General features: G+C 40.3%; 3 protein-coding genes across 4 annotated transcripts in view; 1 reads left to right on the top strand and 2 right to left on the bottom strand.

The window, feature by feature from the left end:
- The window catches only part of LOC308076591 (protein NLRC3-like), a 31382-nt gene extending 4962 nt beyond the window's left edge, over positions 1-26420 (bottom strand). Inside the window, exons 1-12 of the mRNA XM_080416993.1 lie at positions 26379-26420; positions 19592-19646; positions 18727-18789; positions 17675-17743; positions 16644-16703; positions 15443-15488; positions 14970-15218; positions 11636-11671; positions 5802-7560; positions 5461-5631; positions 4761-4913; positions 4539-4585 (exon numbers count right to left, since the gene is read on the bottom strand). Of these exons, the coding sequence (XP_080273119.1) occupies positions 4539-4585; positions 4761-4913; positions 5461-5631; positions 5802-7560; positions 11636-11671; positions 14970-15218; positions 15443-15488; positions 16644-16703; positions 17675-17743; positions 18727-18777 (2641 nt within the window). The 5' untranslated portion in view covers positions 18778-18789; positions 19592-19646; positions 26379-26420. The remainder of the gene's footprint in view (positions 1-4538; positions 4586-4760; positions 4914-5460; positions 5632-5801; positions 7561-11635; positions 11672-14969; positions 15219-15442; positions 15489-16643; positions 16704-17674; positions 17744-18726; positions 18790-19591; positions 19647-26378) is intronic.
- The window catches only part of polr1a (RNA polymerase I subunit A), a 445779-nt gene that overhangs the window by 194932 nt on the left and 223993 nt on the right, over positions 1-26854 (top strand). The window lies entirely within an intron of this gene.
- The window catches only part of slbp (stem-loop histone mRNA binding protein), a 234777-nt gene that overhangs the window by 103847 nt on the left and 104076 nt on the right, over positions 1-26854 (bottom strand). The gene's annotated exons all lie outside the window — the stretch shown is intronic.

Raw genomic sequence — 26854 nt, 5'->3', positions numbered from 1 at the left:
TTTGAGGACATTAAGCACGCATCGACACATTTTCGGGTTATTTGTTTTTTTTAGGGGAAGCGAGATCTTAGTTGGGCAGGCGACCGCCTGTCCTGCCTCTACAGTGGGTACGCCACTGGTCGTAAAGACGGTGATGTCACTGAAATGCGACAACTTGTCTGTCTGCCGTCTCGCCTCTGCTGTGTTAACATTATGGGTAACTCGTTAAAGTGGCAAATTAAAAGTGAAACACATCAACTATTAAGAAAACAAGAAGATATGTTGACAAAGACACTCCATACATTTGGAAACATATTTTTATTTAAATCAATATCGTCTCCAGTTAATGTAGGAATATTTTAAAAGTAGGCTAATTCTCATATCCTCTCATAGGGATTGCATTGGCAGCTGCAGTTCATCGTTCTAACGGACCTCGAGTAGCGGCGCTGTCTCAAAAGTGGGCGTGAATTTGTAGGCCTTCCTCTTCCGGCCGTGTGTCTCTATAGATCGGGAGCAAATCTCGGGCATAAATATCGTCTAGTGTGAGGGTTCAAAGATCCAATCTTAACCCTCCTGAGTTGCTCACAGGACGGTCGGGGCCGCCTGACCGTTTTCAAACATGTTTATTTATCTGGATCGCTACTGTATGGAACAGCACAGTGGGGGACAGAGAGAAACACGGCCGCTGTTCAGATGCAAGGGACGGGGGCCGATGTGCCGATGTGCTATTCTCACGCACGTGTGTGGGCGCACGCACACACACGCACACGCACATGCACACGCACACGCACACGCACACGCACACGCACACGCACACTTCATACCGTCAGGTTGGTTGTTTATGTAGGCCTTTATACAAGGCCTACCTTTAAATCTTATCTCAGATACTCTTGTTAGATCTCCTTTCCCACTTGCCCCCCCCCCTCTTCTTCATTTCTTTTCTATGGAAATAACGACACAATGGGAACCATGCACAAAAAACGAATTTCACCCACTTTTTTACTTCTGTAAACCTGTGATGTGACAATAAAGCTGATTCTGATTCTGATTCTGATTCTAGGATGGACTGTATCCAATATATGGATACTGTAGCAATATGTTCTTTTTAGCAAGTGAAACCCCTGCATGATCGATGAGTAGATAAATGATGCTTTATGAAACTATGGACTGACGCAGGAACAGTGCAGACACTGCATGGTGCAGTGGTGGAAAATGTACTCAAATGTTTCACTTAAGTAAAAGTATCAATACTGCAATGTAGAAATATGTTAAAAGTTTAAGTCTGGAATTCAAAATGTACTTGAGTAAAGTACAAAAGTATTGGTATCAAAATGTACTTAAAGTAATAAAAGTAGAAAGTATACTCGTTATGCAGAATGTCCCATTTCACAAGTTTTAAAATGTTTAAAATGTATGAAAATCTTTTGAAAATAGCAGATCTACAAGCTCACAATGCATCGCATCTTAACGCATTGTGAGCTTGTAAATCAGCTATTTTCAAATGGCCAAAACGTATATAGGGCTGAAGTGGTTTTGTAATAATAATCAAAACCTACAAAGTAACTAGTAACTAACGTTTTCAAATAATTGTAGTGGAGCAAAAGTACAATATTTTCCTCTGAGATGTAGTGGAGTAGAAGTATAAGTACTGAAAGTTGGAAATACTCCAGTAAAGTACAAATACCTCAAAATTGTACTCAAGTACAGTACTTGAGTACATGTACTTAGTTACTTTACACCACTGGCATGGTGTCAATGTGCACCCTTCATAGTTCTGAAATCCATTGATTTAGCAAAATGTTGCAAGGGAAGACTCTCTGAGTCTGTGCCATGCCAACCTGGTTTATTTTTCGTTGCGTGATAGTGTCGAGCAAATAACATTATGCGATACATAAGACCACAATGAGACACGTGGTGAGCTTTCATATCGGCTCTGATGCAATGCACCGTGGTAAGATGAAGCTCAAATCAGGCAACAGGCCCCGTGTGCAGTGGCGGCTGGTGCATTTTTCTCCAGGTAGTGTTCCCCAAAAAATAAGCCAACAATGACTTATATGTATTATATTGTTATCACACATCACACTAGTTTATCTCGATGGGCCTTAGTCATTCATTTGTGTAAGACAGACATAATTAATGGCATGAGCAACATTTTAGAATAAGTACTACACATACTCAAGTACTGTCCTTAAAGGAGGAGTTCACCCAAAAAAATCACTTATTTTCTATCAATTACCCATGAAGCCTTGATTTCATGTATTTATTTTTGTTTTTGTGGCATCCCTAAGACAATAATTTGATGACCGTGTGTATTTCCGGTAGGAGACACAAATAATCTACTTTGTGTCTCCTACCGGATACATTAGCCGGTAGGAGACGGGAATCAAATTATTAGCTTAGGAATGCGACAAAAACAAAAAAGAATCCATGGATTCAAGGCTTCATAGGGTGTGCAATTGATAGAAATAAGTAATTTTTTTGGGTGAACTCCTCCTTTAATTACAATTTGGAGGTATTTTTACTTACTGGAATATTTCCAATTTTCAGTAGTTTTACTTCTACTCCACTACATCTCAGAGGCAAATATTACACTTTTACTCCAGTACAATTATTTGAAAACTTTAGTTACTTTGTAGACTGTGATTACTATTACAAAACATACATAACCACTTCAGCCCTATATACATTTCGGCCATTGGAAAATAGCAGATCTACAAGCATTGTGAGCTTGTAGATCTGCCTTTTTCAAAGGATTTTTTTATAAATGTTATACATTTGAAAACTTGTGAAATGGGACATTCTGCATATAGAGATTCATGGAGAACAGGAGCAACGTTTCACACCTTATCATCAGCTTATCTGATGTGTACAAATGGAACCAAATGGACCCTTATTTGTACTCAAATGGACCCTGGAATGGAACTACTTAACCAATTGAACCCCAGCATGCCTACTTTATACTGGGGAGAACATTTGCCAAAAATAGCAGATCTACAAGCTCACGACTTGTAGATCGGCAGGCAAAATAAAGCGGTCCAAGTAGAGTTGTAACTCAGGTCTGTTAATAATAATTAACACTAATAATAGAGGGTTTACTGTAAGTGGTTAAGCCCTATTTCCATTATCTTCAAGCTCACATATTAAGCTTGTAGATTGGCTATTTTCAATATTAATCAGTTTTTCCTGGATTTTTCTTTTTTTTTAATAAAATCTACTTTATAATTGATACTTTTGAATACTTAAATATATCTAAAAGCATGGACTTTTAGTTTTTCTTTATATTTCTGGGGACTTTTCTGCCTTCATTCGATATTACGTCATCTCAAATCCAACGCTTGACCGCCATTGACTTAAATCTACGTCATCATGGTGTTTTCAGTGATTGCGCTAGAGGGCGCTCTTCTTCAACCTATGAATGCTGCTTTGACTTCCAGAGAAGATTAGACCTGGAAATGACATCATTTAAAAAAGAAATCACCTGGTCCACTGCAATGATTTATAAAAATACATTTATCTCGGATTTCCTTTCCCAGATTGCGTTTTTGGTGAAAACAAGCTTTATTCAACTGCCGATAACTGCAGCAGCAGCGAGCACACTATATATGTTTCACCTAGAAACTCCATTCACAACAAAAAAAAATCCACCTTACTGTGGACATGCACGCTTGAGATTTTTCCTTAATTTTTACCTAATTTGCAGTTTTCTAAATATTGGATAATGGGTTTTGCTAGTGGAGAGAGAGGACACAGGAGGAATGACCCATGTTTTCGTAAAATCACTGCGGCCGCAATTTTTACACTACAGATACTATTTTTACATCACCAAGTTCGCACGGGTCTGCTCTCCGATTTAATCCAAAGATCTAAGCTGTGTGATGTATAGATTTTGAGTTAAGACCGTTAATATCAACCCATGTCCCTCTCCAGTGATACTCAAACTCAGGCCCGTGGGCCACTTCCGGCCCGTGGTGCAATTTTGACTGTCAATCAATCAAAAAAAAAAAACTAGATAAAAACAATTATTAAAAAATGATTTTAGACAGAATGAAGTTATTATCTTAGGTGTGTAACTGATGACAATTAGGAAAATGGCAACAGGTGCTCCCAATCTGATCAACCGTTATCTCCCAATCTGATCAACCGGCAGGTCTGCACCCACACACAGCACACAGACAGAGATACCAAGTCAAACTGAATTTGTACTTTTTATACTACTATTTTTTGGCTTGGTTTCCTTAGGAACAATATGTTCTAGTTAGAAAGAGGCTATCTTTAATTAGATCACTTCTGTTTGGTGTGCTCTTTGCTCTCTGCCAGAGAGTTAAGTTCAGAGAGGAAGTGATGAAAGCTTTGAGAAGTACAGTAGGTAGGCAGGGTTCACCCAAAACTAGATTGTGTTGTGTAATAAACCTCAGGAAATATAATACATGTTTTTGTTAATATAAACACATTACAGTTATGTTAAGTGAAAGTCACATGCTGCTGTTTATATGAGCTGTTCTACATAGTGGGATGTGTTGCTGCTTTGATTTCATGATTGAAACAGAATAAACACTTACACTTCCTACAACCTGGTTTCAGCCTGCACTCTCCAAGATGGTCAACACTGGGTGAAAGACAATCAAAATCATGCCTGTATATTCGATTTGATAATAGAAACAATGATAGATAATGCATTTATGCCATTAAACATTAAATACTACTACAGCATCATAGTATGATTTCACTACTCTTTAACAACTAGGCACATTTGCACTGACTGGCAGCACGTCTCTCCCTACCTGAGGGTCTGCAGTTGTCCAGCAGAGCGCAACGTGTCTTTTGATTCTCCTAGGTGATTGTAGTTTAAATCCAATACTTTTAGATGAGGGTTGGATCTCAGAGCTGTGACCAGATAAGAACAGCCTTTCTCTGAGACCATACAGCCTGACAACCTACACAAACACGCACGTACGCACACACACACACACACACGCACACGCACAGAGAGAGAGAGAGAGAGAGAGAGAGAGAGACAGAGAGAGAGAGAGACAGAGAGAGAGAGCGTTGTTTCATACTTGCTATTATGATACTTGATCAGTTTGTAGACAAGGCTTGCATAATTATTATAGTAGGCTCTGTTGGACGCTCAGGTGGCAGAGGGGTAAAGTACCAGGGCACCATCACAGAGTCTAGGGGTTTGAATCCATCGTGGTGCATCCAGCTAACTGAGCATCTACACAAACACAATGGCCTGTGTTTGGGGGAGGGAAGCGAACATTGTCACTGTGTTAGTGGCTGTTATCGGCTGGGGAAGTGCCTGTCAGAGGGGGGTGTTGATCAGGAGGAATAGGACGGAGGCACATCCTCACTGGCAGGTAACAGCAGTAGTAAAAATACAGAAATGTTTGTGGAGGATTAATTGCATGACTACATGACTTCTGATGACTGATCAGGGCAAACTCCATGTGTTAAGCCAGGATCATTTTCAGGAATACAGACCTGAGGATCTCCAGTGTACAGTGTGGACTCCCGAGTCCAATACAGAGATGAAATATTCCCAAATCCTGCAGATCATTTTGGCTTAGGTCCAATTCTATTAGACTACAGTTGGAGCTGAGAATTGATGACAACTCCATACAGCATCGCTCTGAGAGGTTACAGCCGCTCAGCCTGCAGAAAGAGCAGCGATAAAAATAAGTTTTTATTTTGTAATTATTTTCCTGTAAAATCAATATCACGCAATTTATTAAAGAAGGATAAACAGCAGTGAAACGTTAGTATTCTTTCCTATAAAAATGTGACATAATATGTTTAATATATTCAGTCATCAGTTCACCTACAGAGCTCTGTAGGAGGCTTTGACAACTGGCAGCAGCCTCAGAAGAGCCTCTTCTGAAGCAGAGTATTTCTTCAGGTCAAACACATCCAGCTCCTTTCCTGATGACAGCAACATGAAGGCCAGAGCTGACCACTGAGCAGTTGAGACTTTCTCTGAGGACAGACTTCCTGAGGTCAGGTAGTGTTGGATCTCTTCCTCTAGAGAATGATCATTCAACTCATTCAGGCAGTGGAACAGATTGATTGTTCTCTCAGCAGAGGTTTTCATTCTGATTTTCTTCTTGATGTACTGAACTGTTTTCTGATTGGTCTGTGACTTCATTCCTGTATGTTTCAACAGTCTTTGTAAGAGAGTCTGATTGGTCTCCAACGAGAGGCCCAGGAGGAAACGGAGGAACAAGTCAAGGTGGCCATTTGGACTCTGTAAGGCCTTGTCTACAGCACTCTGGTAGAGGTCATTTAACTGTGGTCTAAACAGCTTTGACCACTTGGAGGTTGACAGTACATTGACGCCAGTGTTGATGAATGAGTGAAAGACATAAAGAGCAGCCAGAAACTCCTGGACACTCAGATGGACAAAGCTGAAAACCTTGTCCTTGTGCAACCCACCACGCACCTCTTTAAACATCTGTGTGAACACTCCTGAGCACACTGCAGCATCTTTGATATCAATGCCGCACTCTTTCATGTCTTTTTCGTAGAAGATCAAGTTGCCTTTCTCCAAATGTTTATAAGCCAGTTTTCCCATAGACAGAATCGCCTTTGTATTCTTCTCTGGATTCCAGTCATACTTGACCTCTTTCTGTTTGGACTGAACCACCATGAAGTGGATGTACATCTCGGTCAGGGTCTTTGGCAGCACTTCTGTCTCCCCTGTTATCAAAATGTGTTCCAGAACTCCAGCAATGATCCAACAGAAGACTGGGATGTAACACATGATGTGGAGGATTCGTGATGTCTTGATGTGTGAGATGATTTTACTTGCCAGGTTCTCATCAGTGATTCTCTTGTTGAAGTACTCCTCCTTCTGGTCGTCAGTGAACCCTCTCACCTCTGTCATCCTGTCAACATACTTATCAGGGATCTGATTGGCGGCTGCGGGTCGTGTGGTTATCCAGATGCGAGCAGAAGGAAGCAGGTTTCCCTTGATGAGATTTGTCAACAACACGTCCACTGAGGTTATCATTTCTACATCAGTGCAGATCTCTTTCTTCTGGAAGAGTAAAGGGATACGAAACTCATCTAGCCCATCAAAGAGGAACACAACTTTAGACCCTTTTCCGCTGCAGATTTCTGCTTTGTTGATTTCACCAAAAAAGGCATGAAGAAGTTCCATCAAGCTGTATTTCTTCTCCATCAAGTTCAGTTCTCGGAAAGTGAATGGAAACATGAAGTGGATATCCTTGTTGGATTTGTCTTCTGCCCAGTCCAGAGTGCACTTCTGAGTTAAGACTGTTTTACCAGAGCCAGCCACTCCCTTCGTCATCACTGTTCTGATTGGATCTTCTCCAGGTAAAGGTTTAAAGATGTCTACAAACTTGATTGGTGTTTCTGGTCTGAATGGTTTTCTGGACACGGTTTCAATCTGTCTGACCTCATGTTCCTTGTTGACCTCTCCACTCCCTCCCACTGTGATGTAGACCTCTGTGAAGATCTGATTCAGAGGTGTTTCTTCTGGGTTTTCCTCAGGTAGTTTCCACTCAATCAAACGCTGAACCTCCTTCTTCAAATAAGACTTGAGTTGTTGAGGAGTAAGCATTTCTAAATAACCAAAGAACAGAGGACATCAGTAAGTGCATGTACTCAAATGAGAGGTCTGGGTAATTATATGGGGTTCATGTTTTTGCTGCTGTAGATGCTGAATTATGATACAGTCTTCCATTTGACGTCATTAATTATTGACCATATTTAAACTAGGAATAGAGATGTCCAATGTTTCTTTTGTTGTTAATCTCTTGTAATATTAGAATTGGTCAAATAAAAATGGCATGGAAATGTATTTCTGTTCTGATAATGACTCTTCATTATAGGGGCATGAAACCCTAAGCTGATGTTGTAGTTGTTTTCCACTTCAGGTAAAAAAACAATCGTTACCGCTCGGATCAGCGGTGATCGTGCCGCGATCATTGTCGTTTTGTCCTCCTGCGCGGTGTGGGGAAAACAAAAACTCACCACAATCCAGCTCTTGCTGCCCGCGCGCGTGTGCACAAACGAGAACGAGAATTTCACAGGACCGCGCCCGCTCGCCTCACGGCCCCTCAACTTCTCTGCGTGTCCCAAATAATTGCCCGCCTCTCATTGAAAATTAATTACATAGGCATGTCGGCCGCTTCCCGTCTGAAATGACCTTAACAATGACCTTACAGTAGTACACAGTGATGTAAGCAACACAGCTGCAGCCAATTCAATTAATAATGGGTGTGTTGGATTTTAAGTGTGTCAATGCTGTCTATTAAAATTACACATTGGCATGCCCTTGGCTCTGGACACGCCTATGAAAATCTAACACACTCATTAGTCATTTTTCTGGAGTAGCTGTGTTCTGCTTCTGCAGCTGTGTCTGCCATTGTGCAGCTGTGTTGTGCAGCTGTGTCTGCCGTACTTTTAGTCTGCAGTAGTTTTCAACCTGAACTGGAAAACAAACTGAAAAATCTGCCTGGGGTTTCATGCTCCTTTAACGTCTAAACACCAGCAAGTTTGAGTGTCAAGTGATAAGTCACACTTGTTTACTTATTTGAATCCACCTGGAGTCTGTGGTCTCTTGGTGGTTCGTGGACCATTTGCTGGTGGTCTGCATTGCCCTATTCTACTTTATTTTATGCATTATATTCATGACAATTATATATCTGTAGAACAGTCGCCCTCATCTCATCTCTCACTGCTATCTCACTGCTGTTTTTGTTCTAAGTTTTTAACAAATAAAAGGTAGTAGCTAACAACCCATTGCAACCAGGGATGTAGTGAAGATATTTTAGCTGTGGGCGCTTTTTTGATCGGTACGTTTGATTGTGACGCGAGGTTTGGGACGGCGCTTTGAGACCACGGTCTTGTCTCGTGGCAGGAGGGTCGTTTCCAATCTGCACGACAATAAGTGAATATAAATATTTGTAGCCGCGGCTGCACATAATGGTCATGCCGACTCACACATAATGACACTTCCAGTATCGTAAGTAATTCGAGAGAGTTTCGAATGGGTTCAGAGGCGATTGATTTCTGAAAATGAAGACCGGTATGCTTGGTTAGCGTTTTATGTAATAGACCATGGTGTCGTCTAAGAAAGACAAATCTGAGATACAGTGACGCAGAGGAGTCGAAACACTGAGTAGAAGTGAATTCGGAACATCTCAGGAAACCGAAGAAAGCTATAGTAAAGACATTGGGCTTGATTGCCTAAGCTTGGGTCCGCACAGATTACCACAGGACCCACAGAACGGCGGCTGCTACTAATGGATACAGGCTGAAGATTGAATTAAGCATTCTCCTGCAAGCTCCGCTGGCCAGTCTGCAGCTTAACAAACCTTCTACCATTATAGAAACCCCCAAAACCGGCAGAAGGAGCAACGTCTGTGAACAAGTTGATGTCTTGCGGATGGATAAGATGATCTTCATAGAAAAAAGAGATGCCGTTCCAGTGGGCGAGAAAATTGAGCCAGAGACGAAGCTCGGCACGATTTGAACTGTTAAGAGAAATGGAATCCAAGAGCAACGGGACAAAAGAGGCAAATGAAAACAGATGAAATGAAAAATCGTCCTTGAGGAATGATACGAAGGGCAAAGTTAAGATGGCCTAAGAGGGAAAGAAGCTGATGTTTGATGCAACTGGTGGAGATGAGGAAGAGGTGTTATTCTGTCGAGTGTTTCCTTTGGAAGTGAAGCCTGGAACTGAACGATACAGAGCGATATTCCGAGAAACTTGAGTGATGTGGAGGGGCCTTCTGTTTTCTATGATCAGTGGGTGGGGATGAAGGGGAAAAATTATACAAAAATCGTCCAGGAGATAAACGAGGTATGGAAACTTATGGGTGTTTGACAGGCTCCAACACAGGGCTTCCCTGTCGAAGAGTTTAGGACTGCTTTTGCACACGAAATTGAGCCTGACTGCAAAATAATAAGCTCCTTGCCGCGGACACCAAAGAAACGCCAGAAGTCAGGATGGAAAGGAAGGACTTTAAAGGCAGTGACGATATCTGCCTTCGGGAGCCAAGACCCTCTTCCAGCGCGTTTGATGAGTGCATTGGCATGATTTATTGTTACGTAATGGAGGGAAAAAGTACCATCACAGGTTTAAAAAGGTAAGAAAGTGGGTGAAAACTGTTTTGTACAAGCTCCCATCAATCCCTTCAGCACAAATATGATTTACGTTTTAATGCCTCCCAGCACAGCAAACTGACTGATGCCTCCAGGCACTCACCCAATGCAATAATCCCAATGCTGAATCTCTCAGCAATGTCATCAAACACATTTAATGTGAGTGATGTGTTGAATTTAATGGATTATGATAGTAAAAAGTGTGTTCCAAATAGATCAATGTTCTATCTAATGCGCTCTTTAATAAATAGCAGGGAAAAGCTACACTGGTGTAATGCACCGGGCTTTAGATGAGGTCAGAGCTGATCTAAGGTGGAACCACTATCTGACTTTTCTCACTTTCTCCCATGGTGCACATATGGGTGCAAGTACATTTGGTACTGGGCGTGGAAATGACAACTGCGTCTGGCGCTTTGTGCCGTTATGTATCGTTATGTATGCATTCTATGCAATATAGGCCTACCTAAACAAGCATAACACAAATATGTGCAATATAAATTGCATATATTGTTGTGTAAAAACCTATGTAAACTCAATATAACTTGAGTAGCCCACAATTACATTACATATATGTGATTAATTTAACCACATTGTTCAAAGGCTACACATGGCGGATCTACAACCTCAAAATAAAATTAATTAATTAATGAATGTATTAATTAATCAATATATAATTTAAGTAAGATTGAGGGAATTAGATTGCAATGGAAACAATGTTCCTTTTGAGGTATTTTTTAACGTAATGTTGGATTTTTTGCTGTACTGACAGACTTTGCTCAATAAAATCACATCGGATCAAGTTCGCATCCATCGCTTCTTTTCATCAGAATGCTTTGAAACTTCAGAGGTTTTGTCTGAGACCTTTTTAGACAGTGTTTACCATAAATCCTCTAATAGTGACCCAGGCTTTTATTTGTTTCAACTGTAGCGGGTACCAGGTTTTTATTGAAAGGAGGCATAAATAAGAGAGAGGCCTATATTTCTATTGTTCTAATATTTTCTATTATATTATGATATATTATATATTATATATATTATACATAATATATAATATATTATTATTATTATTTTCTATTATACTAAAAAAAGAGGCTTGTATTAGAAAAAAGGCTTTTAATTGCTCGTTTTAACAACGCCCCCGGTCATTAATAGAGAGACGTTTTGTAATTGAATAGAGGTCACTATTAGAGGATACTTCCATTTAGACCCTACTTAGATTACCAGCGTTTCTCAGGGGGTCTGCACTTGTTCCCCTCCCCTTTTCCCTCAACACTAAATCTCTTTGCTGTAAATAGCCAATCAAAAAGCTTACAAGTCTTGTAAAAGTATTATTTTCACTGAATGTTTGCCTCTTTTTGCTGAATGTTTGCCTATGATATGCCCAGAAAAGGGTTCATGTGGTTAATCCTCTCCATCATGTTAAAGCTGTTAATAAAGACTTTCTTACTGCTCTCCATCATGTTAAAGCTGTGACTTTCATACTGCTCCCTAGAAAGTTGTCAGTTAAATCAAATGTTTCATAACTCACCACTGTTAGCTGAGTCTTCTGATGGAAGCACAGCACCTTTATAAGAAGAAGAGTAATGAAGTGAGCTCAGTGAGTCATTATCTAGGGAGGAAGACATTCATATCTTGCCAGTAGATATCACACGGTCCTGTTAACCAAAATACAAATGGGAAAATAAGTATTGAATGTGTCAACCTTTTCCCCAGTAGATATATTTCTAATGATGCTAATTAACAACTATGAAGAAATCCCAATATTAAAGTCCATAAATAATAATGATGTTGAATGACACAGGGATAAAATTATTGAAAATGCTAATTGAAATACATTTTGTATGTTTTGAATGACGCTTCATCCAAACAGAATTTTGACCTATTCCTCTACACAGATTGGGCCTAATTCACAAAGCTGTTCTTAACTTCCTACTATATTAGAGTGTAAAGTTGGGTGTATATTCTGTAAAGTCTGATGTGTGATTGTCTGATGTGTGATTCAGGAAAGGCAGTGTAGAACCTTGATTTGTACAGATCACAGGTGTATCACATGATGCATCATGAATGCAGTGTCTGATTGCCGTGAAAGGCCTGAGAATAAATGGCACGGTTGGCACCCTTTTCACATTGGCCTATTATAGTGCCACCAGGAAGCCAGAATAATGTACCTGACCTGGCGGAGACCTGTGCTCCAAGGAGCACAGGTCCAAGCAAACTTTTTCTAGTTTGAACATGATTTCCTCGAATATGACATCATTGTACAGTACACCTTCCCCTCCAGTCAATCACCTTGTTAAAAGTCCGGTCACACATATGCGTTTGGTGGCGGAAGTTCAATCCACTCCCATTAATGGGAAAAAACGGAAAGACCGTCTCGATGCGTTGACGGAGCTGATGCACGTCGTGCACTAGCGTGAAGTCCGACGCATCGGGTTCAACTATGAACTATGACCCGGCAGTGATAGTTACCAACCAATGGGACAGATGCGTCATGCGTTCACTCCACTGGGCGGGTTTTCACTTTTAGTTTTCTTTCAGTGATCCAGCGCTCCATATGCAGGGTGAATACAAGGCAGACGATCCCAAACAAACGGCCAGACACATGCGCTCGTATTTCAATGCAAACTATTGTTATTGTTATTGTTGATGAATGGCCTGAATACTTTGTACAGTTTACCCATCTGAATATCTTATGTGAGCATAGCATAGCAAAATGAAACATTATTATACCAAATAAAGAAGAAGTTTGTATTAATTATTCAGTTTCACATACAAACATGGCTATAAAAAACAAAACATCTCAGTGCTTTATTGTCATAAATTGCACCCTTCTACCATATGAATCTGCCATTCATAATTATTGATGTCATTCACATGCACTTGTCTTAAACCCTCTATTCTCAGTAAAAATGGACCAACGTTTTCTTGGACGCTTTTTTCTGCCAACACCAAATCTCTTCGTCAAAAATAGCCAATCCACAAGCTCACCATGCGTTGCGTTGTGAGCTTGTAGATCGGCTATTTTTGGCGAATGTTCCCCCCAGAATAGGCTCCAAGTTGTCAGGGAAGGGAGAAGGGTGTGACGGAAGGGTTTTTTGTTAGTTTGGCTTTTGTTTTGAAGTTCATTTTAGTTCATTATGTATTTGTTTTAACCTGTATTAGGTAAATAGTCATTTGTATTGTGTGTGCAAATATCAATGACGTTAGATGGTGTTTACATATCGTGGGAGTTATTGTGGGAGTGTCATGGTGCCGTTCACTGTGAAGGTGCTGCTAGGCCAAGGTATAAAAGAAGGTATAGCAATCTACGTCATTTTCGTCGGCCGGGAGCCAAACTGCAGCCATGGAATACATTGGAGTCTATAAGAGCCATGGTGGACCAGCTTAGAACAAACTAATTCTGAACGACGGCGACTTTTGTGAAATACTCGGCCCAGGAAAATAAAAGACGTATCACACATTGTTTTCTGCTGTCTCTTTTAGATGTGTACACTGTATACATGTATTGAGTATCTAAAGAGCACAAAGTACGTTTCTGAACGTGCCAAAGTATCGCAAGACTGTCCATCATTGACCGCCTGACAACCAAATCTGCAGAGCCAGAAACCAGTGTTGCCATGTCTGCTTATTATGGCTTATTTCTCTGTGGACTTATTTTTCTGTGGAGTTGCTTGAAAATATTGGTATTTAGGGTTGCGTTTTTTTGGGCTTGTTTCTAAAGTGTAGTTGCTTATTTGAGCTGGCTTCACCATTTTTAAATTGTGAACCACATTTTTTAATTGTGAACCAGTGGTTCTCTGGACCCCCAAAATAATATGTATTTTTCCCTAACCCCCATCGGAAAATGTTTTGTGCCAGGGAGCCCCCCCTACCAGATTTGTGTTCTGTTGGAACAAAAAATATAAAAAATAGCCGATCTACAAGCTCACGTGTCGCGATGTGACGCGTTGTGAGCTTGTAGATCGGCTCTTTTCAATGTTTACAGTATATACGTTTAAAGTGCTCGTAATGGCCTAGCGCCTTAGTTTCTTCTTTTGGGCTAGTTTTCCTAGACCTGGTTGCTTATTTCTCTTATAAAATCTGGCAACACTGCCTGAAACAATACAGGCTGCGGTTTAGTTACTTCAACAAAATTATACAGTGTGCACATCGAAAAACAATTGATTGGAAAACAACATATGATATTTTTTCTTTTATATTCCTGAACCGATTAGCACGCAATCGTTCAGAAATAGTGTTTGTTCACAAGCTGGTCCAGCCAGCTGCCATAGACTTCAATGTATTTCACCAAACTTCCGGTTCCAGTTTTGGCTCCCATGCACGCCAACGGCGTCTGCCCGGCTTACTGTACCTTCTTCATTATAGCCTTGCTGTAGTCCAGGCAGAACTGCATTCTGTACTGTGATGTCAGAGTCGAGGAAATAATGTTCAAAATACCAAAACACAGAAAAAACACAAAACACAGTCCAACATCATGTTTATTATGTCCTCGACTTTAAAATAGGATTTGGGTGAAAAATCTGTAAAGTTGCCCTTAAATGAGGAATTGATTTCTGTGAGTTTTTTTTCCTGTCTTGACAATACATTGCATTGCATTGTTTTCAAATGAAAACATATATATAATGTATAATTGATGTTGTTCAGAAATATTGATGAAATATTGTTGAAACTGATGTTAAACTGATATCAGTTTCAAAATTCAAAATTGATCCTTGTTACCAGGTGTGTCTAGTAATGATAGTAGCTGAAGGCCATTTTGGCCGAAACGTGTCCACTCTATGGGACTGCTGCTATGAATAATATTGAGGTTGTTGTAAAAAAAACAGGTGGGGGTATAGTAATTTAGTTACATCTGTTCTTACCAGGGCTCTCCAACAGGTGGGGCTCATGTTGTTCAAGGGCACTGTAAAACGCTGCTCTGGTATCAGTTCCCCCTGGATCTAGCCTGGCTGTGTACAGTTCCCTCATTTGGTCCATGCTTGTCTTCTCAGCTTTAATCCTGGCATAGAGCTCAGGAGGGACAATGGCTCTGTCTACTAAACTGTCTACTATAGGCATGACCATGGAAACCTTTTGAATCAACACTGCCCTGTTCTGGATCACAAAACGTGCTGTTTGCAGGAGAAAAAGACACTTGAGTTAAATGCATCACAATTATGTCACATCAATGAAACATAAAGCTGTCTGCATTCCCTACATCCCCACATGCTTAGCAGTGTAACAACTGGTATTTATATTTTGGAATAAAAAAATTATGTACACACTAGCAAACAAAAAGTGACAAGCCACTGTTTACCTCAAGCATTGAATTGTACCACGGACAGCAAAAGCTCACCTTTTTCAGCATCCTTTTTTTCTGAAGTCAAGCTGTCAACAGCATCCTGTTGTACACAATCGTGTTATGTCAATACTATCATGCCTGAAGCGCTATTAAAGCAGCACTATGTAACTTTCCTCTTCTACCCATTTGAACCTGGTTTCCAGCCCAAATGCAGATTTGTTTTACCATATTGAGCTAATAGCACTGGTCTGCTTGCTCAGGGGAGACATTGAAGGTTATGTCAGATCCTGTGTCTAGGTGAGACATGAGCTTTGGTACTATCTAAATGTCTCTAGAGCAGGGAGACAAAATACAACCACCCCAATTGTATAAGTTATACCTACCATACAGATTGGACAAAATTTAATTGTATTCATTACAAAAAAGGCACATAGTGCAGCTTTAAACAACATTATGTCTTGTATGGTGTTGGCTACATTAGTGGTTTTCAACCTAAAACCGATCACCTGGGATGTTTTGATGTTATATTGTATATAAAATAATCCCCCATTTTTGTCAGCATTTCAGTATTCTTTCAATACAACAGGTCATTGGTCCTTAAGCCCATCAGTTTATACATCAGGGTAAATGTTGTGTCAGCCTATAGAGACACACACCATGGTGCACATCCAGAATAAATCATTAAATACATGTCACCACAGGGCGATGCAGAGGCTGCAGACACAACTGGACTAGAGAGCATTGAGGTGGGAATGCGGGTCACATAAAGCCTCCTCAAATGGACTACCAAGTTTAAGCAGCAGCAACAATGAGCTTTAGATGTTGCTTTTACGTTTTTAATACAGAGACATTTATGAATATTCAACAGTTTAAGTAGCTATAGTTAATACCAAGAAAATATATCGAGGGCCAATATGAAAACAAAATGTATAAAGTTTGACCTGTTCCCTGGCTCTTTTTGAAGAACAATACTTGTGTGTAAGCTCTAATGGACATAACATGAGCTTGTACTTGATATAATGTGTAATATAGTGGACAAACAATACTAATAATGAATGTACTTGGTAGATTGCAACATGAAACACTGTAAAGCGATCAGATCAGAGTCATATAGGTGTCATACTATGTGTGTGGTCATCTAGTTATAAGGTAGCTTTAATTCATGTTACTGTATATGGAAGACACAGGCAGTAAACCTACAGTCATGATGTGTGTGGTCATCTGAAAGCTGAGGACAAAGGTTGAAGCTGTTTACCTGCTCTGAGGAACCTCCACAATCACCATCATCCACTCTGGACTCCATCTCTTTACACTGCTGTTGAAAGAGGTGCCGATTTAATCGACACACACACACACACACACACACACACACACACACACACACACACACACACACACACACACACACACACACACACACACACACACACACACACACACACACACACACACACACACACACACACACACACACACACACACACACACACACACACACACACACACACACACACACACACACACACACAAGAATGTTTTACTCCCTAATATGTGTATATTGTAGTCTGGTTTGGGCTCTAGATCAAAGTAGCACCCAGAGACAGTAGCAACCATCACTGTGACTTCCACTCTGGACTTTACAAATGACATGGACAGGAACAGCAGGGAGCACAGAAGCACCAATAATACACAATACAATCATACAATCATCAGTGAGAGGGAAAGGAAATGCCATAACCATAGTTTTAACCACTTTCAGACATGCACTGTATTATGGAAGGTTTCCAGAGTTCTGTTCGTCATTTCCATCATGAAAATATATTTTACATTTAATCTTTCTATTTCCATTTCTGCTAAGCAGCAAGCTATATATGCTTAGATGTTTTTTATTTATATTAGGATAAATTTGCTCGACTGTAAAGATGAAACGTGGGGAGGAGGCTTCACATCCGCTTTATCGCTTGTTCATGATCAGAGTGTCCGTGCTCCAGACTGTATGACCAGAAGCATTTGAAAACTGTGGGAGGCAACAGTCTGGCCACGAGAGACTACAACGGGTGGAGCCTCCCCTCCTCCCGAGGTGTTTGGAGAGAGAGAACTGAAAACCAGTTTAATCATTCTGCTTTTTATTAGCGTTCGAGTAATATTCACCGATCGAAAGTAAATGTCAGTTTTAAGGTAGTTTCAATTCATGTTACTGTATATACTTATAGAAAACACAGACAGTAAACCTAAAGTCATGAAAGTCATGAAAGCTGTCTGAGGACAAAGGTTGAAGGTGTTTACCTGCTCTGAGGAACCTTTAGTTTCTCCACAATCACCATCATCCACTCTGGACTCCATCTCTTTACACTGCTGTTGAAAGAGGTGTTGATTTCATTATTGAAGAAACTGTGTGTGTGTGTGTGTGTGTGTGTGTGTGTGTGTGTGTGTGTGTGTGTGTGTGTGTGTTTCACCGATCGAACATAAACGTCTCTTTACTACTGCAGTAGCCTAATTGTAGACAATGAGCTACACCTGACGCTTCCCTCCGCAGTGCGCACTTGGCTGTATATGAGACCAATGTTATCTGAGTTGAGTTCAGACTGTTATTTTTCCAGCTCATAGGAGGGCAGCTCGTTTTGATTAAAAGTATGTTGTAGCTCATTGTCTACATTAGGCCTACTACGGTAGGAGGGATGTTTTGTTTGTGTTTGTTTGGGTGCATCAATGGGAGACGGCATGTCAAGCAATTCAATGCATCTGTCATGTTCTATGGAAGGAAGTAAATGAACTATTGCATTTGATCCTCGCATCTCCCTCACACTGTTACATTTAAGTGGGAGTAGCTAATGTGTGCGTCTACTACCCAGACCCCGCCCCTCACCTTATCAAACGTATTTACCTTAAGTGAACTAATATGAAACGGACATTCTCCTGTTGCATGCTACATGTGTGAAAGGACAACTCCGGACAATGTCCCGACCTGATTCCACAGACATTTTCCACTGTTCATATGAGAATGTGGCTTTACATGACTAATGCATATTATTGCACTTTTCAAAACAAAGCTCACTTTTAAACAACATATTGGCTGAGATAACAACAGTTTACAGAGTTTGAATAAGGAATACACATTTATAATTTGTACAGCATTTTTAAATTCCTGAAATAATTCTCTTTTTTTAAACACAATATAATGCATAATTAATCATTACGTATTAATTTGATTTGCAATCTGGACAGGCATCATATGACTTGTTTTAATTCATGTTACTGTAAAACAGGCAGTAAACCTACAGTCATGATGTGTGTGGTCATCTAAAAGCTGTCTGAGGACAAAGGTTGAAGCTGTTTACCTGCTCTGAGTAACCTTTAGTTTCTCCACCATCGTCCACCCTGGACTCCATCTCTTTACACTGCTGTTGAAAGAGGTGTTGATTTATTATTGAAGTGACTGACTGACTGACTGAGAGAGAGAGAGAGAGTGTGTGTGTGTGTGTGTGTGTGTGTGTGTGTGTGTGTGTGTGTGTGTGTGTGTGTGTGTGTGTGTGTGTGTGTGTGTGTGTGTGTGTGTGTGTGTGGGGGGTAAAGTATAAGATAGGGCATAAGAGATTTTGACAGCAAGGTAGCACTGCTGAACTATAGTCCCACAGGGATTGTGGGACAGTGTGGGGATAGTTTTACAGTGTTACAATGACTAATGGATAGTATTGCACTTTTCAAAACAATCAAATATCATTACTTGTAATTCTGAACAGGCATCACATGACTACCAGGACCAAAAAGTGTGGTCTTACAGGGTAGAATACCTTATTATATCCACTGCTGTCATGAAGGCCAGAGAACAGATTAACAAAGAACTTTAAAGACTTTAAAGAAACAATTGAACTGTACTGGTAACAAGTGCTTTATTTTCTACATCCAGCCTGTATTAACAGTGGATAAAATACAATGGAGTCAAACCTAGCTGTGGAAATGGAAGTGGTGAGTCCATTTCTGAGTCGATGAATGAGTTTAAAACTACTGCAGAGAAATCAGAGATCAGGTGGTGTATTTGACAATGTGTCCACTAGATGGTGCACATTAACCACATACAATAACAAAGACTCATTTAGGGAAAAGGGAGGTGAGGGTGTTTGTTCACTTAATGAAGGTTAATTAAAGGTTTATCTGTCAAACTCATTCACACTGTCATACTGTGAGACGTCATGCACGACTCACCAATGTGGTTTAGTAACAATCTATTGATGCCTGGTGTTGATCTATCAGACTATCACTGAAAACAAAGAAAATACATCAGTATTATATACATTTTTGTCCTACAGTTAGAACACAATTGTTAGAATCTTACAATTAATCTTACAATTAATTTAATTCATGTACACAAATTCAATATGTGTGCAAATGCACTGTGGCAATTAAATTCCAGCAACAACTAAACGGGAGATACTGTACATGTAATTATTATTTGGCATTTTACTATAGAATGACATAACCTTCACCTACTCATCTGTTGTAAACATACAGATCATCAAATCCATCCTATTTCTATATTAAAATTGGCTAATGGGAGGGTGGGTGGGCGGACCACAGCCATGATGTCACTCTGACATCACCATAAACAAACCCGATAGGCCCATATATGGGCAGGACCACGGCCACTTCACTCTGACTCAGACATAACCATAAACAAACCCCATACGCCCATATATAGGCATGTCACTATGACTCAGCCATAACCATAAACAAACCCATACTCCCATACATAGGCATGTCACTATGACTCAGACATATGGGCGTGCCAATATACAGGGTATGGCCACGTACTAATGACATCAGGGATCTCCTTATATGGGCATGCCAATATACAGGGTATGGCCACGTACTAATAGTAGGGGGTCACGCATGAATTATGATAACCTGAGAAAAAAAAATGTTACTAAGTGTCTTTAGACATAAATATAACAACTGCACTTCATTCTTTTTTAAACAACAATTTTTCAAGGAGTTATTGACCTGTCCACTCAGGAAGACAGCATGCGTTTGTGTTTTTAACTGAAAAGAATAAGGATAAAATACAACCAATGAATAAAATTATAAAAATCTAATAATATCAAATCAAATACATTTGTAATGCTGTAAAACTAAAATTTTCACATTTCTAACATATTCTAATACTATTTATTAACTTTCTCTTAATCTCTCAAGAACAGATTCTGCAACTGCGTTGGAATCTGTCGGGGAGGTTCGTCATAACGTGTGCGCATGGGCGTGCCTTCAGATCAGGAAGCAGGCCGCGCTTTACCCAATCAAATGTAGTGGCCGGGATTCACGTGTCCGTCGATCCTTCCCCCCTCGAAACAAACCGAAACTAATTTAACAATAGCGTCCGCGGAGCAGACAAAACCACGGAAAGATATTCACATTTTAACTTACTCTTTCATCATAGAAACAAGTGGGCTTATAACCAATACGATCCATGTTCTCTGGGAGAAGTGGTGTTAGTGTTCCGTGTAGAAATATTGTTAGTGGGAATGAAAACATAGTCGCACCAACCGGAAGTGATGCGCTGAAGGCATACAACAAACACCGGTTTCCTTGCGCTCTGGCGTTACGTTTTCTTCCGCCCAGAGCCAACAGACATAGAACAAACAGCAGAGGGCGCTGTTTTTCATTTTCAGTTGGCGATGGGTTCCCCAGATTGACTTTCTCTTGACTCCTCGGCTCAACAAACACAAAACGCATAAATAATAGTGCTTCTACTGTCAAGTGAAAACCAAAATAACTCTAAATTGAACACCAACATGAGTGCTTACTGTCTAATGAAAACCAAACTGTGTGATGGGTTAGCCTGGCATGGCCAGACTAGTCCAGGCTAGATTGAAGTAGTCGCACCTGGCCAGTCAAACTAAATTGACTAAGCACCTAGGGCACAAAGCCTGCAAGCATTTTATGCAGATGTACTTGGATGTTCCTCTGTATGCAACATCATGGCATCATTCGCATTGTTTTGTGTCTGTATGCTGGGGCCAGTGGTTTCCAGGGGCAAACCTAGTCTCAGGTGTGCCTTGGACACTGCAATGTGTTTTACAATGTTCATACAAGATGGATTTGGTGAAGCGATATAGTACAGGATATAGGTCAGTAAAACTGAAGAGACTGTATTACTGAAATGAAAGGGAGTGTTGGGAGAGTTACTCACAATGTCCTCTGTTATTTTTGTAGAAAATGTTCATCAAAATAATGGTGGCGGCTGGTGGTGATTTTGGGTGGGGGGCTAAGAAATCTATTATACTATAAGCTACCTATATAGTTCACCCTGCAGCAACAGCATCACATTCCAGATACCAGGTTACAGTAATGACACTACTATAGGCCTATACTTTGTTATAGCAAGAGCTCCACTCCACAACAACACAAGTAGGCTACCCACAATAATAGCCTGATGATGCAAAAAATAAACACACACACACACACACACACACGCACACGCACACGCACACACACACACACACACACACACACACACACACACACACACACACACACACAGGTTTTGTAATGGCTTCCTAATCTGCAACAGTTTTGATTACAACTGCAATCAATTCAAATAGCTCCATGGGGATTGTTTTTGTTTGTGTGGGATGGGGGATGGCTGACCTGGCCTGAGTCAAACTAATTGGACTAATTGGACTCAGAGTTAGGCACTGTGAGTCCAATTAGTTTGACTCAGGCCAGGTGAGACTACTTCAATCAACCATCACCCATCACACAGTTAGGTTTTTGACCCAAGTCTGACCACTTGGGTCAAAACTGAATTTCCCTTGTAGGTTCAAATAGGTTATTGTTATTATTATTATTATTAGTAGTAGTAGTAGTAGTAGTAGTAGTAGTAGTAGTAGTAGTAGTAGTAGTAGTAGTAGTAGTAGTAGTAGTAGTAGTAGTAGTAGTATAGTATTATTAGTAGTACCTCACTTTAGTCATATAATAGTTACTCCACTATCCTGTAGGCCTAGGTCTATAATGAGCTGCACATGACCTCTACAAAATATAAATAGACACAAATGTACTCGCATAATGTAAAAAAAATATGCACAAAATATTATTTTTGATACAAACAATGCAGGTTACTTTCTAATAAAATGAATACATTGATTTATATCCAAAAAGGTTACTGCAGATGAAGCATTTTCAAGAGCAAACTGTGGCAGCAAAAGTATGAATTGTAGTTGAAATAGAGCCAGTGATACATGCAGTCCAATTTAGTGGACAGATGATCAATCATAATTTCCTCCCAATATAAAATCAATACTTGGAATTTTTCACAACTATAGTGCTTTTACCTGCAGGGGTCTCCTACTTTAGAAGGAATGGATAGATATTCCTGAGCTGTTGGGCTTGTTTACATTTCTGTCAGCCATCTTGTATGTTGAAAAAATTATGTTGCAGTTACAACACCTGGCTACTGGATGGCAGTATTGAGGTGATGCTCTAGCGTCCCCTGTATAGGCTAGTATGCAACTCTGACATCAAAACCTATTCTTATAATAGAAAATGACATTTAAATAGCTGTCCACTGTAGTGACCGTTATGCGTGAAAGGGTTAAGAAAATATGGTCAAATTGTTACGTGGTGGATAAAAGCATGACATTTGATACAGATGTCCCTTGGGTCATCCTAAAACATCCTAGAAGGGGTGCCCCAAAAAATATTTTTGCTCTACAAACTCTCTAGTTTTATATTGAGTCGATCGACAACACTGTAGGTGGCCATTTTTTATTTTGTCAATAACTCACTTCCTGTTTTCAGATTCCTTTGGGCACCCCTTCTAGGATGTCTTCGGATGACCCAAGGGACATATGTGCCAAATTGTATGCTTCTATGAGATTCTATAGGCTTTTTGAGTCAATCGCCGCAACACTGTAGGCGGCCATTTTCAATTTAGTCAATAATTCACTTCCTGTTTCAGATTTCTTTGGGCACCCCTTCTAGGATGTCTTAGGATGACCCAAGGGACATTTGTGCCAAATGTTATGCTTTTTGGAGATTCTTATGGTGTCTTTTGAGTCAACAGTTTAGGTGGCCATTTTGAATTTTGTCCATAACTAAGATTTTTTTGGGCACCCCTTCTAGGATGTTTTAGCCATCAAATGTCATGCTTTTATCCGCCACGTAACGATTTTTCACATAATCCCCCTACTATAATGACACCAGGGATCTTCATGGGCATAAAAGGGACAATGTCTGACAGATACAGAGCTCTCCTTATATGGGCATAAAGGGACACAGGTAGACAGACAGATACAGAGCTCTCATTATGGGCATAAAAGGTAGACAGACAGATACAGAGCTCTCCTTATATGGGCATAAAGGGACACAGGTAGACAGACAGATACAGAGCTCTCATTATGGGCATATAAGGTAGACAGACAGATACAGAGCTCTCCTTATATGGGCATAAAGGGACACAGGTCTATAGACAGACAGATACAGAGGGCTGGTGGACCACATCGTCACGCTCATGTCCCTATGACTCAGCCATAACCATATAAGGAGTTCCCAATGCAGCTATGCCCAAATATGGAGTGTGTTGTCTAACCTCAATGTGTCGTCATGGCATCAGGCACAAACAAATCAGTCAGCTCCATATATGGACACAAAAGGGAGCATGGCCATATATGGTCATATATTGATGACATCAGCAATCTCCATATATGGGCATAAAAGGGACAAGGACTGACAGATACAGAGATCTCCATATATGGGCATTAAAGGGACACAGGTAGACAAACAGACATCTCCATATATGGGCACAAAAGGGACACAGACAGACGGGTACAACGGGTACTATGACAACAACAAGCCCCCAGCACTATGACTCAGACATATTGGGGGTACTATGACCAGGGACGTGCTGGCTGTTTGGTTGCTACTATATATGTCTATGAAATTAACTCAAGGACCCCAATGGAAACAAGTCCGCAAGGACTTTTTTGGCCGGACCTTTTAGACAAAAGCATTATAAATGTAACTGTGTTGTTTTACATTCTTTTGCCTAATAAAAATTTCAATCAATCAAAAAATATATATATACACATATATATATACACACACACACACACACACACACACACACACACACACACACACACACACACACACACACACACACACACACATACTAGTCTTAATAGTTTCAAAATGTGTAGCACACTGTCATAGACACTATGGCACATTACGAGTCCATTAGTTTACATTTAGCGCTAGTCATTTGGGTTTCCCGTAAAATTATTCACAAATTATTTTGTATGTCCGTGAAAAAAATCTAATATTGATAAAAATGTCCGTCACGTGATGACCCCTGATCTCCTGCAACATGTTAATAAGCATGTTACTTTACGAGTCACCAAAGTTATTCAACCACATTTTTACATTATAATGAAGAAAATATATGGGCTACAATTTGATAATTTTTTTTCAAAATAAAGAATGTGCCACGGACATAGACATGTCTTACGACGGACGTTTGTCCGTGAACGGACATGTTGATGAACCCTGGACGGAAGGCACACTGTGTATAAAACTTTGTATCTCTGTTTAAAACTTCAGAAGAATATATCTGGAACAAACCATGCTTTTCCGACGCTTGTTAAGATCTCTTCTCTGGAGCCGCTGCAAAAAAAATATTGCTCCCGTTTTAGGATTATTACGGTAATTTCCGCGTCGCGTGGCCCAATTATTAGTTACGTTACTGTTGGGCTGGGAAGTTTTTCAGCAGTGGCGGAATTTATATAGGGTTGCTGGGTTAAAACGAGCCCCCCCCCCCTTTGACAAACCCCCCCGTTGACAAAAGTGTGGGCCGGTTCGGAAAATCCCAGAGCTGAATTTTGGTCCCAGCACGCCCCTGACTATGACAACAACAAGCCCCCAGCACTATGACTCAGACATATTGGGGGTACTATGACAACAACAAGCCCCCAGCACTATGACTCAGACATATTGGGGGTACTCTGACAACAACAAGCCCCCAGCACTATGACTCAGACATATTGGGGGTACTATGACAACAACAAGCCCCCAGCACTATGACTCAGACATATTGGGGGTACTCTGACAACAACAAGCCCCCAGCACTATGACTCAGACATATTGGGGGTACTATGACAACAACAAGCCCCCAGCACTATGACTCAGACATATTGGGGGTACTCTGACAACAACAAGCCCCCAGCACTATGACTCAGACATATTGGGGGTACTCTGACAACAACAAGCCCCCAGCACTATGACTCAGACATATTGGGGGTACTCTGACAACAACAAGCCCCCAGCACTATGACTCAGACATATTGGGGGTACTATGACAACAACAAGCCCCCAGCACTATGACTCAGACATATTGGTCGGACCGGCAGTGAAACGTAGGTGTGAGGGAGGGCCGAACCTCTAGTATTCTGAAATGCTACTGATAAGTGTTCTTTATTAAAGGAACAGTCACTGTTTTACAATACTGTACACTTTGGACAGGCAAATTCACACACCTCAAATGAAAACAAACCCATGTCGGTTTGATCATTTTCTCCATCAGCCACAACAATCACATCATCCTTTACTAATAAAAGCCATAAGTCATTTATATTATAACAAGGCAGGTTTTGTAGAGCTTCACCTGCGGACAATACTTTACAGGACTCACGCTACTGAGACACACACAACTCCACAACACTGTTTATGTTTCAATTAAACACCATGCAAGACTGGAGCTTGATTGATCATGCTTTCAGTTGTATCAATGCAATACAATTCAATATGTTCATATAGTCTGTAAGCTTGAAACATGGATTTTAGAAGAACATAGCTGTTATCTTAGTAATTAAGTGCAAAAGCATTTCACACATGATACAGTCACATTATAATGTGACTATATAAACTACTACTTATCAAACATGTCATGATTTCTGCTAGGAAGGTGATTTCACGTTCAGATGAAGTCAAAGAGACATTTTACCTTCATCTGCAGAGGAGACGCTGAAAGAAAAGACGTGGCTTCTTCACATCCATCAATGCCGAGTGTCTGAGTTCATCTGAGGGAGTTTTCTCTTCCTCAAACTCAGCTAGAAAAACATCTGTGACGTCAAACTGCTTTATGCTGAATCTATGTGTCAGGTTACATTTAGTTGTTGACACATTCATCTTTAAATGACGGAGCCTGGAGCGGCCATATAGTCTGTACTAAATGGTTCTGTATTGTTGTACAAAACACTACAGTATTCAACATGTACATCATTGCTGTTGAGCAGAAACCTTGTATCTACAGATTTTAAACTTTTTATAAGGTTACAGGTTTTGACCTGACAGCCACGCAATAGTAATGGAAGTTCCAAATGTATAAAATGATACAAGTTGTATGTATAGTTATTAATGTGTTTTACTGCAGACATCACAGGTCTGATCGATAGTATTGGATGTTCTACATGTATAAAA

This window comes from Gymnoscopelus braueri (genome assembly GCF_963280865.1).
Source record: "Gymnoscopelus braueri genome assembly, chromosome: 20".
Taxonomy (NCBI): Eukaryota; Metazoa; Chordata; class Actinopteri; order Myctophiformes; family Myctophidae; genus Gymnoscopelus; species Gymnoscopelus braueri.
This window is presented reverse-complemented; position numbering and strand designations above follow the sequence as displayed.